At 38.5% G+C, this 16928-nt stretch overlaps 2 protein-coding genes across 7 annotated transcripts; one reads left to right on the forward strand and one right to left on the reverse strand.

Moving 5' to 3' along the window:
- Nucleotides 1–1474: 1474 nt before the first annotated feature.
- Nucleotides 1475–10410, reverse strand: cul2 (cullin 2). The gene is made up of 21 exons (XM_077508827.1): nucleotides 10298–10410; nucleotides 8975–9113; nucleotides 8751–8853; nucleotides 8577–8671; nucleotides 7751–7856; nucleotides 7568–7650; nucleotides 7391–7487; nucleotides 7031–7141; nucleotides 6747–6909; nucleotides 6550–6674; nucleotides 5615–5722; nucleotides 5271–5330; nucleotides 5049–5177; nucleotides 4833–4919; nucleotides 4595–4747; nucleotides 4381–4458; nucleotides 4240–4306; nucleotides 3878–4080; nucleotides 2390–2491; nucleotides 2201–2317; nucleotides 1475–2123 (listed from the first exon to the last, which is right to left on the reverse strand). The coding sequence occupies exons 2-21, from the start codon at nucleotides 9091–9093 to the stop codon at nucleotides 1992–1994; spliced, it is 2238 nt and encodes a 745-aa protein (XP_077364953.1). The 5' UTR covers nucleotides 9094–9113; nucleotides 10298–10410; the 3' UTR covers nucleotides 1475–1991.
- Nucleotides 10064–16741, forward strand: LOC144009229 (cAMP-responsive element modulator-like). Of its 6 annotated transcripts, none has more exons than XM_077508837.1 (5): nucleotides 10064–10186; nucleotides 11824–11874; nucleotides 13027–13113; nucleotides 13720–13849; nucleotides 15562–16741. In XM_077508837.1, the coding sequence occupies exons 3-5, from the start codon at nucleotides 13083–13085 to the stop codon at nucleotides 15704–15706; spliced, it is 306 nt and encodes a 101-aa protein (XP_077364963.1). In that variant the 5' UTR covers nucleotides 10064–10186; nucleotides 11824–11874; nucleotides 13027–13082; the 3' UTR covers nucleotides 15707–16741. The 6 variants fall into 6 exon arrangements, with proteins under 6 accessions (XP_077364963.1, XP_077364964.1, XP_077364960.1 ...); XM_077508838.1 differs by lacking the exon at nucleotides 10064–10186 and adding an exon at nucleotides 10656–10708; XM_077508839.1 differs by lacking the exon at nucleotides 10064–10186 and adding an exon at nucleotides 10976–11003.
- Nucleotides 16742–16928: the final 187 nt, after the last annotated feature.

Below are 16928 nucleotides of genomic sequence, written 5' to 3' on the forward strand. Positions count from 1 at the left end.
ATTTTTTGACAGTAATATACCCATTTTATAAAATTTATGAAGGTTTGAACATTGTCAATGTTTGAACAAGAGAGAAATGTGAGAACATGTAAATGCCTCAATGAGAAAAGTGTCTAAATTGTGCGGTCGGGGATTTTAGAGCCTAAAAACATTTATAAGAGTTGTAAAACATAAAGCTAACTCCTTCGCGGATTTCATTTATTGCGGGTATTTTTTGGAACCTAACCCCAGCGGAAAACGAGGGAACACTATACATACATAAAATAAAAAAAATAAAAAAAATAAAAATGGGTCTGGATTTGTGTTTTTGATATTTTTTCACTTTGTCTAATACAGAGTGTTAAAAGTAACTATTGTGCTTTAGTCATGTTGCTCAAGTTGTAATTAATATATATATTTTTATGACTCAGGTAAGTAAGAACCCTATCAATAGAAAAAAGCAAATTTTTTTTTTTTTTTGCTGATTTTACACGTTCTATCCATAAATTCATGAATCCATCTGTAACAATTTCAGGAAACCATACTACCCACTGTTAAAATCTGAGTTAAGGAGACCAAGTCGAACATTTTGTACATTTACTTTGAATTACATATTAACAAATTAAATACAAAAGTGTTCAAAGTGACGGACTGATCGTCCGTCAATCCGTCAGTCCTTCTGTCAATCCGTCCGTCCGTCGGCACGTCCGTCAATACGTCGGTCCGTCAATGCGTCCGTGAATACGTCTACCCATCAGTGCGTCCGTCAGTCTGTCAATCCGTTTGCCCGCCATCAGTCCGTCAATCTGTCAGTCCGGGAAAAAAATGTGACCGAAGTGGTGTTTTATTCAACGTGCACAGGCTAATTAACTACACTAGCAATTTCTCATTTTGACAAGTCAGTCCAACTATATTTGTGTCTCATTGCATTGATATTAGGATTATCTTCACTTAGATATAAGATACTCATTGCAGGTTAAGATATGGCACCCATTGTGGTAATCATAAATTTGAGTTTGTGACATTAGTCAAAGCTAAAATATATATGACGGATTATTATCTTTTTTTTTTTTTTTTACCATCAACCTGTAGTGTGGAGATGGCTACAAAAATAAAGATGACTTGACAGCATAGCATATAAACAAATAAGAATTAAAAAAAAAAAAAAAAAAAAAAAAAAGGGGTGGGGGGGAAGCCTGCCACCTGCTGGGGCAACAAGGTATTACACAAATTCGTGTCTTACATATACAGGGTGACTTACAAAAATGATAACTTTCTAACATCCAATAAAACCAAGATGGAAGAAAAATATTTTTGATTGGATTGTAAAAAGCTCCCGTTTTTGTGTGTGTCACCCTGTAAAAAAAATAAATAAATAAATAATTCATGTCTTTAAATTTAACAGGTTGGAGATTTGCAGCTGGAGTTCATCAAAATGAAACTAAACAACACTGAAATAACTCAACCCACTCAGACAGAAGTTTAAATAAAAGCATTGCGAATTCAATGTATTTATTTCACAAGCAGTAAGTTAAGGTTCGTCATTTCTTTTTACATCTGAAAGTAAGTAGATAGTCAGTATGCCAGTTTTATTACAATATTTTTCCTAGTAGATAAAAAAAAAAAAAAAAAAAAAGACCACCACACAAACAATGCAAACGAGAAAAGAAAGCCTGTTTTTAAAATGTGTTGCAATTCACCACTGATGCCCTAACTTACTCAAACTTTTTCAGTCACCTCGGTGGCCCTTTCGACACCAATGATTCATTCATTATTAATATACAGTTCACATATGGGCCTTCTCTTTGATTCGGTTTACGCGCACATGATGCGCGTGGCACTGGTGATGTAAACAGCTTGAAAATCAGACGGTGGGTGGATTGAGAAGTTGTTGTCCGGCTTTCCTTTTCGATGGTTTTCCCGGCAGACGGCGACAGTCCCTCCAAAAAAATAATAATGTCTGAGTCTGCTATGTTATTGTTTGTTTTAAAACTGTATCCGCCGTTCCATCGCTAAGCGATATAACTGTACTCATCCGCCGAGGTTTGGCTTCGCTCGATGTACTGCTTGTCGATGAGGACTTCTATGCACTTCTTGATCATACTGATACTGGGGTTGAACCTGGCTTTGGACTGGTTGATGACCTGGCACGCGAGGACAAGAATTCCCGCGTTACGGAACTGCGACAATGTTTTTCCAATGTCGACGTAATCCAACCCACCTCTTGTATGAGGGCGTTGTGTCGGAGCACCTTGCGGGCTTTCATGATTCGCACTATAGCAGCTTGTAAATACATTTTGCGATCCTCGTCTACGGCACTCCTCGTCTGCTCCATCTCCTGCACAAAAAGATACGGAAGATTAAAAATAATAAGACGCATCCTGAACAATGTTAGCAGATCGAGACTAACCTGTGGTGTGTCCTTCTGCATTGACGTCGTGATCTTGAACTTTGTCCTTTTACTGACGAAGGACATATTCAGAGAAAACGTGGATTCGACGTCGATCTCCTCCTGTCGGCAGAAAGAACAACAAATACTCGCTGTGATTTCTGTAATGAGGTAATAGTGGCAAAGCCTTTGGGGAACTGCGACTGTTTGCTCTGTATCAGTGGTTCTTAAACTTGTTGGTGGTATTGAACGGCGCTAGTTTCCTATGGGCCGAACTCTGTGTTGAAAAATAAAATGTGAGTTTTAATTTACTGATGAACAAAGAGAGCAGGCTTTTCATCGAATCTGACTCTCCCCACTCCGGAAGCATATTGCATTAACTTGAAACAAAAAAACTGTTTTTATGACTATTTTTGGGGGGACCTTTGTTTTTTGTGTAATTGTTTTTATTTTCTCTCTTTCAAAATATATATATTTTTCCTGTCATAAAAAAAAGAAAAAAAAATCTGGAAAACAGGGAAAGAAGTATTCAGAAAATTAGGAAGAAACATTACTTAGGAAAACAGGGAAAAAAAACATTTTATTTGGAGGTTTTGTTTTTTTGTTTTTTTTACCTCTGAATGCTTCAGAGGCAAAAATGAGTAATTTGAATGAAATCAGTAATTTTTTTTTTTTATTTTTTAAATTTGAGTAAAAAACAGAAGCTGGTGGTCTTTTTGGGGACATATTTGTTTTCTGTGTTTTTGCATGATTCAAAATCTGTCTGATTTTTTATTTTTTACTGTTTTTCTGAGTATTTTTTTCCTCCTGTTTTTCTATATAATTATTTCCCTGTTTTTCAGATTTTTTTGACAGAAAAAAAAAAAAAGTAAAACAAGAACAAAAAATGAAAAAAGAAAAACAAAAATCTCCCAAAAATAGTCAGAAAAACACTCCCCCCCCCACCCCCTCAAGTGAATGTAATACACTTCCGGAATGCACCAACTCAATTCTATATTTATGAAGTACTTTAAAACTGTTTGACTGCCAAAGACGTTTAATAACGATTAATAAAATTCCGATGAATGGAATGCGATCCTTCATTTAGTACCCACATTTGTTTATGTAGTAAAGGCAAACATTCTTTTTGCCTTGAAAGATGAGTAAAAATGCTCGACAACGGCTGGCATTGCGTTTTTTTTTCTTGATAACGTGTGGCAATGGAGTTAAAACCACCACCACAGATTTTTTTTTTATTTATTTTTTTTAGATGGAACCCAGAGGCAGCAGATACAATGAAAACAGCCGAGGCCTCGGAATTGAACTCTGTGGAACACCACACATCCTGTTATACATGTGAATTTATATTGCACACATTCATCCTACCGCTTTTTTTTTTTTTTTTTTACTCGACAAAGTCAGTATGAAGGGATTTTAATTATAATCAAGAAATCACATCGATCTACCATCACAACAGTCAAAAGTCAGCGACTGAGCGCACCTAATTCCGTACAGCACAGACAGGCCAACCTTTTCCGAGTTGTGGTTGAGCATCTTCACATCCAACAGAGACTTGATGGTCTTCTGGAGCTCCTTCTCGTTCATCTGGGTGCTGTCCTGCAGCTCCTTGTGCGTCACCGTCTGGCTGTTATTGAACGCGAGGAGCACAGCCATCTGATAGGTGGTCACCATGGCGACGTAGGGCTTGGACAGGTAGTTCATCTTCACTTCGCCTGAAGACGATTGATGACGAGGTTTAGGCACCGGTTCAAGCTCAGAGACTGAGCTTGACAATTGAAATATTGACGGATTGACGATGACCGAAGGGTGTCCTGACTGTTGCCAAATGACGGACGCTCTAAATTCATTGACCCCTGTTTTTTTACCCTTACCTGTGCAGAGGTAGTGTAGCCAAGTTAGTTTCCTCCCACTGAAGTGCTGATTATAGAACAATTCAAACTGGAGGCAAAAAAGGGAAAGCAAGATTATTGAAACAGCAAAGTTCCTTTTAACGCTCCAATAAAATCATATACCATCTGGACACTCTTCTCCAGTTCTTGTGGGATGGCAAATGTGGAAGATGGCGCGTGCGTGAGTGGCCAAGCTCCAGCCTGCAAACACATGTAAATAAACTTCACGAGACAAAGACTTGCCGTTGTTTTCTGTCATTATAGCATCAGTCTCATAAAACGCTGAACTACAAAACGTTTCTCGGCGCTTAGCTAACATACAGAACTGAATTCTCACCTGCAATACGTATATCTGGAAGCTGATACCCAAGTCCACGACCGCCTCCTCCGTCTTGATGAAATTATTAAATTTGTTGTTGAGGTCTGCGCTCACGCTCATGTCGGTGTACATTCGGTGAAGTTTGCTTGTAAACTCATAGCCGCACGCTTGCTGCGGGACGACACGAGACTTTCGTTTTGGGTGTGCGCTTTCATCCGTGAGTTAACAATACAACAGGGAATTGAATCAAATGTACCTTTAGCTTGTTGATCATGGCTTCTTCCGAGTCCATTGACAAAGATAAACCGTGTATTAATCGTTTTGCTAGCATTCTGGCGTAAAACTGTGAAAACAGAAGACAAAACAAGACTTCAACTTCTGAAGATATTAAAAACAGACATTTTATGACAACATGGAGCTTCATAGTTTCAAGTCAAAAAGTGAGTAAAATGCCACCCAAGGCCGTTTTTACCTTTTGAAAAATGTCTTTGTCATCTATGTACTTAAAAACGGTGATGAAGCTGGTCAGCTTGTCCTCCACCTCGTTCTCGGTCATTCCCTTTGCAGACTTCTTCAGAAGATTGTCGCAGTATTTGGCCAGCTGCAAGAGAGGGAGAGGACAGTGACCCGGTCAAGATATGAACTACGAAACTTGATATAATTAAGAGTATTTGTGTGTGGGGGGTGCTCTAACCAGTTCTGGGGCTTTACAGACGGATTTGGGCTCTCTGAAGTTCACTACAGACGTCAAAGCCTATAAAAAAAAAATATATATACAAAAAAAAATAAAAAAAAACTTTTACATTGACACAAATGATCACAATCAAGGTAGTGTTTGCTAGTGATGGGAAAATGAAGCTTCATTTTTTATTTATTTTTTACTCCTTTATTGCAGTGTGATTGATGGTGCTCATATAAAGACCAGTGCAATGGAAATTAAACTTCAAGTGCATCTTTAAACCGAGTGCCATCGAGAGGAGTCAAAAAAATATCACAAGTCATGAATCTTCATTTATCCATCACACGAGTATTTGTTACCTTATCGAGCGCACTCATGAAGTGCTGGTCTCCATTCAGAACTGTGTTAATGAGCTGAACAAATTTACTATGAACTTCTAGGACTGACTCGACAAATAGCATCGGCATCTAGAAGAGGGCAAAAAGAAGGAAGTTTTGTTAACTCTTTGACCGCCAAAAACGTTTAATAATGTCGAGTAAAATCACGATGTATGCCGCCATAAACGTTAAGTGACGTCAACTACTTTTATTTATTTATTTTTAATATATCAGTGGTCAGTGCAAAGTCCAAGTGCAGCGCAGCCGGGTCAATGACTTGTGAACTCAAAAATACCCACTAACAATGGCCAGAAGATGGCAGCATTCTATCTCCTTTCAATGGGCTGCCGGTGTATGGAATTACTCAATTCAGGTTTATTTAACCTCACAGCGGTAGCTGCTCGGGCCCTAACTAGAGCTGCGAATTACAACGAAACGACGCAATTTGATGAAATAGAATGTTTTCAAGGCTGACGTGATTGATCAAAGCCTTTGAAACATTAAATCTAATTTGACGGAGCGTCACTAAAGAAAAAATATTAGTATCAAAGTTTTATATATATATATATATATATATATATATATATATATATTATTTTATTTTTTTTGCAACATAGAGACTATGATGCTAAAATTTTAGGAAATGTCTCCAAATTTACAGATGTGTTTTGATGGCTTTCAAGTCAATGTATAATTGTGTGAATGCATGTTAATCTACCTTTATTTTCATATTGTATTTTCTTTATTTTTACTACTTCTGCATTTCTTGACTGATTCAAACAATTCAAAGCTCAACATGTATGAAAAATTCATGCTTCACATGCTATTTTTTTCTCCAGTGGCTCAACCTCAACACCACATCCGTGTGACAGAAGGCAAGAAGCTGGGAAAACAATAATAAGTGTTACGTCACTAACGTTTTCCAAAGAGAGGTTACTGGTGCCTCGGATGCCTTCATTATTGATGTGGACCTGCAACTCCTGGATCATATGCGGCAAACCATTCGACACGGCTCGCAACAGTGTGTACATGTTGGCCATGTCTAGAGAAACACAAACAACGAGTGATTTTCTTCTCAAAGTCATAAAATCCGAGCGGTGTGACAAAAGCTAACCATCTCGCTTCTCCTGGCGAATGATGTTCTGGCACTCCGCATGGAGGAACTGCAGATGGTCCGCCACCATCCTCTGCTGGCATTCATTGATGACTTTGGCATAGGAGCTCGGATGCAGGTACTTCCGACTTCGCATCTCTTCGTCTTTCAACCGCCCCAAAACCTGGACGAATGGATTCAAGTCCGTTTCTTTTGCAATACGCGCTGATGTGCTCTCTAAAAATTATCTTCTAGTATTTTTTTCCCACACAATCATGTGTTTATAGTGTAAACAAAGTGCCTACCTTCTCCATATACTGTGAGCAATTGGATTCTTGGAGTAAATTTGAAGCTTCCTGTTTGTAGTACTCTCCCGTTTTTGTCACAAATTCACCTTCAAAGATCTCCTGATAAAACTGCAACACAACAGCACAGGATTTAAGCACACAAAAACTGGTTTGAATGAGTGACTGCCGTCCATTTTGAGAGTAGTTACAGCCATCCACTTTCTTTACAGTGTGTTCTCATTTGGGTCACAGCTGAGTTAGAGCTGATCCCAGTTGACTTGGGGCATGAGATTTGAACCCAGAACCTCAGAGCTGTGAGGCATACATTCATCACTCATTCTACAAAAGTCACAAAAGTGAAACATCTCACATTCTCACCTTGAGTGGAAACTTCTTCTTGTACTGCTCAACATGAACAAAAGAGTTTATTACCCCGTGGATGACTTTCTGGTTGGGATTCTCACCACAGCGGTCACTGTTGGGACAGAGGAGGAATTTTAGTCTGAGCTTCTGAACGACACTTGATCGACATTTCCGGTAACTGAGAATTGTTACTTTTTGATTTCATTCAGCAACATCCGGATCAGAATGGCTTGAAGAGGCTCAATCATTAGCTTCCTCCACATATCAAGGGCCAACTATTGTGTCAGATGAAAATAACAGTTCATCACTGGAGCAACAAATAAAACTCACGTGACCCAGATTACCCAAACGATTGCAAAATGTATTAGTCAATACCTCTCCGATCTCCATTAAAGGCTCATTCATGTCCACTCCCCCGTAGCCGTACTGTACATCCGCCTCTGTCAGTTTGTTCTTCTTAATGAACTGTGTGTTGAGATACCTGGAGAGGAAAAAGGGTTTTAGATGGGGCTGACACAAGCAATCTCTAAATCAAATCTAGGTTGTGTAACAAAGCTGATTTGACTATGTTTAACTCATTCAAGCCCAAAAACGTGTAAAAACCTTTTCAATACTTTGTCATTCACTCCCAAAAACGGTTTAGCACTTTTTTTTTAAATGCAAGAACATAGAGAAGGCTTTGATGCAGCTTCTGACATGAAGAGGTGGCTTAAAGCAATAGTAGTTATTAAAAACACAGCCAGCAGGTGGCAGCAGAGTATAAGAGATCAGCCAGGGCCATGTTGCGACAAGCTCTGTTTGTCAGTGTTTTCACCAGGAATGTGAATACTGATGAAACTTTGCTATATTCTAATGCTAATGGGTGCAAAAATGGAAACACATACAATGTACTTTTTTTTCCTGACGAAAGGACAGACTCTAATCTTTCTTTTTGTATGTTCCATGTTTTTAAGCAATAGAACACAATGTTCTGTGGGCCTTGCAAAATCTGTCAAAAGGGGGTTTCTTCGATGCAAATGGCTGGGAGTCAACGAGTTAATATTCTATTTACTATATGGCAGTGGTTCTTAAAGGGAAGATAGGAAGATAAGAAGATCCAATGAAAACAGAAAAGGCCCCAGAATTGACCCCTGTGGTACACCATACCTTCATCAAACCCAAGGTAAGAACCACTGCTTTATGGTCAACGTAACAGTGTTACCTGTACAAGCAGTCCATGTAGTCAGCCCCTTTGCTGTATTCATCCCAGTATCTGTGGTACATCACTAAAACCTTCTCTTCCGATTCCAAGACTTTCTACGATGCGAGCGCAGGCAGGGCAAAAATTAGGACGCCACATGTAGTAGTAACACATCAGAATTGGTGTTGTGCTTACCTTGTACAAATTCCGAACATGATTCTCTAGAAAGACCTTTGTTTCTTTGTATAATCTCTCACCTAAAGGCTCCGGGTATGCAACACACAAAGCATATATATCACTGGGGGCAAAATTCAGGAAATATGTGCTTTTAATATGTCGCTTGGTAGAGATAGGACACTGGCAATGATGTACTTCACCAAAAAATGTAAACACTAAAAAACACATTTCAGTCAGGATACGAGAAACGGTCATTCCACGTCGCTCTCTCCACGTAGTCGAGCATCACAACAGCCTTGATCGTCGTAAGTAACTTGTTCCATGTTTCGTCGAAATCCACCACCCGTGGCCTCAAGGACATTGTGCAGGCCTTTTATTAGCCTGGTAAAAACAGACAACATCATTACACCCATGTCAGCCAAAAAACACAAACATTGTTTTGCTGTTGATTTGGATTATACATGCGCAATATTATTATTACATGATCAATCATTTTAATACTGGATTTCTTTTTTTCCCACCCACCCACCAAAGGCAACTTCTTGCTTCTATCAATGGACCAACAAAACTCTTTCCACCATTATAGGAAATGGGTTTGCATCCTCAGCATCACTGATGTACCCTTGAGTAAAGTGCTCATCCCTCCACCAACTGTTCAGAGGCATCCTTCGACTACTACATACTATATGTAAAATATGTAAATAACCACATGAAAAGCAGAATTTCCCTTTCAGGATTTAAGTTGGGTATAACAAATACATTAGGTTTGCTAAATACTGTACAAGTGTTCTGCAACAAACTCTCTCCCACTATATTTAGCCTCTGAAAAAAAAAAAAAGCATGACAGGAATGAATTTGACAATGATGCCTTTGAAGCCTTAATGCTTTACATCCTAAGCACTTGACTGTCGGACTGGATGGGGCAACGGAACGAATCCCTTGAATTAAAACATCACTGGCTACTGGAACGATGCAAGTGACCTTCCCGAGCCGACTTGATGTGCCCTTGAGCAAGGCACAGCAGCGTTGAACCCGGTCGTCACTCTTATTTTGCATTCACGTGGATTGATTTCTGCGTAGTGCGACACGTGCAACGAAAACACAGCAGGATGAAACGTGACTTATCCATCTTGGCTTAAAACAATGTAACAAATGAATATTGTACAAAAAAAAAACGTCAGCCCACCAGCTTGCTAGCAGCTACTCCTAGACAGCTGCTGTTTATCAACGTTTGCACAACAAGACGCGTGTGTTTAACAGGTAGACTTCTTGTAAATAAGGGCGCTGCCAAGTGAAAGTTGCCGGCTACCGGAATGTCAATCCCAAAATAGGATGGCTAGCGAAGGCGCTAACTAGCATCCCACTAGCATGCTACTTCTCCCTGATCATTTGCAGTGGCACCAGATAGCAGCTTGTTACCTAGCAGGAAGCTACAGGCGGCGCAGCGATCGCGGGTAAATAATCATTTACTTTGCGATGTCCCTCGTTTGGCACTGACAGCCCAGTAATCATGCTGCTGAAACGACACCAGTATGTCCGAGGATACGTGTGTGAATTGTACCTACCACTGAACGGTGGTCTTTGCTAGAAAACAAGTTTCTACGCTGTCACAGGCTTGAGCACTGCTCTTCCCTGCTTCTTGGATTATACCATTGTGTTACAGGGGGGTGTCGTGAGGTTCCATAAACTGGACTCCGGGAATGGTTTCTTTCTTTTATTATTATTATTTTTTTTTATTTTTTTTATTTTTGTAGTACACTTGTGTCGCATCCACTCACAAATAAGGATTCATATAAATTTTGGTTTAAGACGTGAGTGCAAAATTCTTTGTGGTACCGCCCAAAACAAACTACGGAAAGCTCATAAGAATTTAGTCGGAACAGTCGCCACTTCATGAGCAATTTATAGTTCTATTCTATGTTTTTGTTTGCCACAGAAAAACAAGAAAATACGTCGGAAGTTGTTTTTTAACAAAGGTGGGTTTTTTTTTTTTGGTTTTCGGTTTATATATAATTATTGAATGTAATATCACGTGAGTATTGGAAATGTAAAAATTTTCTATAATGACTGGCAGTGAATGAGTTAATGAACTCGTGTCCATAAAATTATCGAGCGTGATGGAGATTGACCATCATTAGTCTTGTGAAGATGCTCCGCAACTGAGCTACTTACAAACTCGCAGGTTTTAGATGTTTATCTTTTCCAACACACCTGAAGCTCGTCAACAAACCCTGCACAAGCTTGATATAACGATCCTACTTATTGGAACAGGTGGGTTCAAAACCTGCAGGACCCGAGTTTCGACACCGCTGACTTACTGTAATTATGAATATTGTTGTCAGCAGTGTTGGGGGAAGTGCAGGTCACAAATTTTAAAATGACCTAGTTCAGTTCATAACTTATTTATTTTTTATTTTTTTCGTAAGAAATGGATTTAGTGTGAACTTAAAATACGAATACTGTACATTCAAATAATAGCAAGACTGGACAAATTTGAAATAAAATAACAGAAAATAAATAAATACAGACTCTTCCTACGTCAGTTGGGGGCAGTGTGGTGCCGTGAATGCATAGAGTACTTGAACTCTTTAATAATTTAATAATATTCGTTTTTCACAGATTGGGGAAAATGCGCATTGAGTAGTGTTATCTTACCTGGGTGTAAACATTTTCAAAGCTTTCATGTGTGAATATCCGTCATTCGAAGGGTTAACACTCCCGAAGTTGATGCTAATTTCCTGTTAGCATGTGAATGGGATCCCCCATCGCCTTTAGCAATAGCGCGCTAGCGATGTTTTATAAATGATCATGATTTGTATTTAAATATACAATGTGTGCTTTTCTCGCGGCGCTGCTACGAGCCAATCACCGGGCTGACGCATGCTTATGCGTCACATTTTGATGACGTATATGCCTTGCGACCGCTAGTCGGCGCTGGGGTTGCCAAATATTGTAATAGCATTTCTCGCCTAATTGAGGTAATCTCAATTAAGGCTGTTTACGGTGTTGTTGTTTTTTTTTTAGTCTAACGAGAAAACCTGTGAACCCGGAACAAAAGTGAGCTTTTTTTTTTTACTTTTTACTTTTTCAGACACGAGTGTTCCTTCCAGTGGCCCCAAACCATCTGGAGCAGCTTGTTTATGTGAGGCAACCAAGTTAACTTCAATTCTATATGATTATGTCATTTTATGCACAGAAAATTACAGGTCGACCTGGCTGGAGTGTGTCTGACGTAAGACGTACCACGATGTGTGGTTTTAAATTCCTCATAGATTTGTGTTTTTTTTTGTTTTTGTTTTTTGTACACTTCAGTGGGCCCAACGTATTGCAAATGCTTGTTGGTGTTTTCCCACGTTACGACAGCAGAGGGAGACATATACCTTAATTATGAACGTGGGCCCGGGACGTACAACGAAACAAAAACTATCAATCCCTGTTTTTTTGGTCGAAATTATATTATTTACCAAGGGTCAAAGCATCCATTCATCCATTTTTTTGTATATTGCTTGCTGGGGTCACAGTTAAGGTAACCCAGGTGACTTATGGTCAACATATATAGTATATACAGGACTGTCTCAGAAAATTATAATATTTTGGTAAAGTCCATTATTTTATGTAATGCAATTAAATAAGCAAAGATGCCACACATTCTGGAATCATTACAAATCAACTGAAATATTGCAAGCCTTTTATTGTTTTAATATTGCTGATTATGGCTTCTTTTTTTTTTAACTTGGTCTGAGGAAATATTCTAATATTTTGATATAAGATATTTGCTGAAAATGCCATAATCAGCTATATTAAAACAATACAAGGCTTGCAATATTTCAGTTGATTAGTAATGAATCCAGAATGTATGGCATTTTTGCTTATTTAATTGCATTCCAGAAAATAATGGACTTGACCACAATATTCTAATTTTCTGAGACAGTCCTGTACATATGTACAAACAACCGACAATTCACTCCTCACATCAGCACAAGGAGAATATGCAAACTCAATGCAGGAGGGCCAAGTTAACTCTGAGATCGACACAGTTTCATATTGCTGCCTTCATTTAAACAAACCCCCCAAAAACAATACTGTAAATGAGTGTTGTGGGTTTAGTGGAGTGCCAAAGATTCTAGTCATGAACAAACCATGAAGAAGAAGAAAAAAAAAAAAAAAAGCAGAGACCCTGACTCATTCACAGTGAGCAGCACTGTCGACAGTGGAGTCCAGTGATGTCATAATGATGTCAATGCTTCTAATTGTAAGTTCCACAACCCTGCCGCTGACTGTGGTAATATTTTAGTCGGAGTGAAGGCGCGGGAAGGGACGCACTCTTGAAAATCCTGGAAGTGGAAAAGTATGGCTGTAACTGGGGATGAAACAGAAGCAGGTATGTTTCCTGATCCATTTTGATGCAGTAAAACAGCAACCTTTTTGTTTTGTCATCCAATAATAACCAGCATTTTTTCTTTCGGGGTGTTTTTATGCTTGATAGTAGCAATAATAATTGAATCTTTGAACACAAAACATGCTCATGTGTTACAATTTTAATATAGTAGGCTACAATAATTTTCCAACAGAAGAAAAAAGTCATCTTTTTTCTCTGTTTAACATTCTCTCCCTCTCCTTCAGCGATACGCTCAGCGCTCTCTGCCCACGCAAAGCAAATAGCAGCAGTTGCTGACGTCACTGCTGTTCCTGGTAAAGGTCTCCACAGTATGTAATGCAGCGAGTAAGACGGAGACTGACGTCTGTTGAGTTCCTTTTTTGCGTAGCGGCGTATCTCAGAATTAATCGGCCACGTGTTGCGTGTGATGAGGGAGTTCTGCCATGGAAACAATGAATGGAAGGAAATGTACGTTTAGATAAGGCTCCCATCTCAAGGGTGAGTTAGGGTTAGTGGAGGGATGTGATTGTGATGCAACCCTGCAAAAGCCGAACAAGAATGATCTAGGCACCCTGGTGGTTGAACTCCGAACCGGTTCTGTTTCTGCAGGCTCCACAGGTGAGCTCATTGGCAGCAGTTCTGTTCTCCAATTGGCTGTGGCTCAGACCAGCACCAACAGCTCCCAGAAGCCTTTTGAGGATGTGTCACAGAAAAGGGAACAGCGCCTGATGAAGAATAGGTATTCATCTTTATTATTGGTTTATTTCACGGAGGTCAGTATTAGTGCCAGTGAAGAGAGAGAGAAAAAAAAAAGGTTGGCAGGATTCTGACTTTATTCTCAGCATTCTGATTTTAAGTCAGAATTATCACTTTATTCTCAGAATTCTGACTTTAAAGTGAGAATTCAGACTTAATCTCAAGTCAGAATTCAGACTTTAATCTCAGAATTCTGACTTCAAAGTGAGAAATCTGACTTTATTTTTTTAGAATTCTGACTTTCTGACTCCCCCGCCCCCCAATTCATAGCTCTGTCACAAAGTCAGAATTCTCACTTTAATTCTCAGATTAAAGTGATAAAATCAGAATTCTAAAATTAAAGTGAGAATTCTGGGATTAAAGTGAGAAATCTCACTTTCAAGTCAGATTCTGAGATGCTAATTTAGCATTAGCATGCTAACATAGCATTAACTTTAGCATGCTAACTTAACATTAGCGTTAGCATGCTAACTTAACATTAGCTTGCTAACTTAGTATTAGCATTAGCATGCTAACTTAACATTAGCTTTCTAGCTAACTTAATATTAGCATTAGCATGCTAAGCTAGCATTGGCATGCTAACTTAGCATTAGCATGCTAAACTAGAATTAGCAAAAAAGTGATAAAGTCATATTTCTGAGATGAAAGTCATAATTATCACTTTAAAATCAGAATTTTAGATTAAAGTGATAAAGTCAGAATTCTGAGATTAAAGTAAGAACCCCACCAACCCTTTTTTTCTCTTCACCGGCTGTAATCCTCTAACGTAAAATACTGTACTGTATTCTGATTAATATTGTGTTTGTGGAGTATGAATTAATCAGCAAAATCCACCTTTTTTTTTTTTTTTTTTAATCCAGCTCGAGTAACAACCAATCACATCTCAGCTTCAGAAAAAAAAAAAAAAAAAAAAAAGATGAGCTCAGCTCAGGTATAACAACCAATCACGGCTCACCTGATGTCATTCTCAGTTGACAGCAAGTGTCAAAATGGCCGCCCCCTGTGAAGAATCAGAATAATGTGTTTAGTCTAGTGAGACTAGATAGACCACATCTTTATTTTATTTTATTTTTTATTTTTTTGGTTGACTTCCATTTTAAAAATAAGTCACAACAGGCTAGATTCATTTAGTGAAGTTCATCTGAAATCCGGAAATACAAAAAATGCTAAACATTTAATGATCATATTTTGGTACTATAAAATAACGAGGTTGGTAAAATACATTTGGAGTATGAGCTTAAAACACATTTCCTTGTTCACTGACAATTCAACATGCCGTGCATTTTGCAATCATAAACCCAAGATGACGTCAAACAATTGATCATTACCTTGCTAGTGCGAAGCTTCAAACAGAATTCTCCCAGTGAGTTTAAATTGTAACATAGAGTCATCAGCAGGCAGCAAAAGAGATCCAGACCGGCTGGAAGACTCACAGAAAGGCACAAACGTCAAACGTCTGTTGAAATATTCATGGATCAAACATCACTTGCAATTTTTGCTATTCAGCATCTTGTCGGAGAACAGGAAGTTATGCAGAAAGTATTGAAACTCTGCACGCTTGTTCGTCAAATGTTTGAAGGACAAATTCATTGTTGTGATCATTTTAAATGAGTTTAAAGTGTGTATTGTATTTCCTCTTCCTCTGGTTTAACCTGATTCATGGCATGAATAAGTTGTCTTTGTGTCTCTTCTCAGGGAAGCCGCCCGGGAGTGTCGACGAAAAAAGAAAGAGTATGTTAAATGCCTGGAAAATCGCGTGGCGGTGCTTGAAAATCAAAACAAGACTCTGATTGAGGAGCTCAGAGCCATGAAAGACATCTACCGACACAAAGTCGAGTGATCTTTTTCATCTGGAAGATGGAAGGAAGAGAAAGGATGAACACCCACGAGACCCACTTTAAAACACTCATGCCAAACAATGTTTCAGCAGCAAGATCGTGGCCTGCACTTTATTGCATATTCTACTAAACTAAGCTATAGAGCTTATTTGGATAGCTTTTTTTTTTCTTTTTTAAAAAACATCCAATGTAATTTGTTCGTTACATTTGATAATTTGCGAGCTAGTGGCAAACCCAAGTTCCTAACAAGCAAACAACCTCAAGTTTCACATAGCACACAATGGCTAGATGCATTGTATTTTATAGCAAATATTAATGTCATTTTTCACATATGTGCTTACACAAAGCAAAGCCTGCTTTTTCTTTAATTAAATAATACATCATGAAACCATGAAATTTGTGTTTACAGGCAGAAAATTTAATGTATGATACGTGTATACGCTTTGATTTGGAAAAAATCTTATTGAGTTCATCTTTTTAGAGGAGGGGTTAACATTCAGAGTTAACACTTTTGACCAGAAGGTAGTGCTGTGGTGTAATAAGCAGTTTGTGGTTGACAGTCGCTCAACGAGGAAGAAGAGGAGTAATGGGAGTAGTTGCACCTAGACCTCGCTTAGAGTGGTAACTCAGCCCATACGCGGATACGTTAGCGCGTCCGCCATATTGAATGTGTCATATGATAGAAATAGTCGAACTACAAAAAGAAAAATCCTACACAGGGCAAAAAATAACACACACAGGCATAGAAACAATGTACAGGTATGTAACGTTGAGTATGATTGTTAGAAGTGATAACTCCTATAGACAGGAAACAAACCAAATGTATTTTTCCAATGTTTCCATGAGCTGATGTCTGCGATCATGGAAATTTAATGTTGTACTAATAATAATGGAAAATATTTAATCTGTGTCTATAGCAACCATAGCTTGAAATTTAAAAGTGACATTTGGGTTTTCTGAATAATGAGGATTAAGTTACTATTTGGATTAAACACAAAACTATATTTTTTGTTTCCCACTGCTCTTTCAACAGGTCTTCAACTGTGAGAAACATAAATAGTATAAAAAAATATTTGGTTATTTTAGCTCAGCACCTTATAAGTAAAAGATTTGTAAAGCTGAGAGACTCCTTTATTTGGAAACAGGAAGTCAGCTCACATTGACACATTCAATATGGCGGCGCTGTTGCCGCACCATTCCGCACCAAGGCTGGCTCTAGCTATG

The sequence above is a fragment of the Festucalex cinctus genome, chromosome 20 (assembly GCF_051991245.1).
Source record: "Festucalex cinctus isolate MCC-2025b chromosome 20, RoL_Fcin_1.0, whole genome shotgun sequence".
In the NCBI taxonomy this organism is placed as follows: Eukaryota; Metazoa; Chordata; class Actinopteri; order Syngnathiformes; family Syngnathidae; genus Festucalex; species Festucalex cinctus.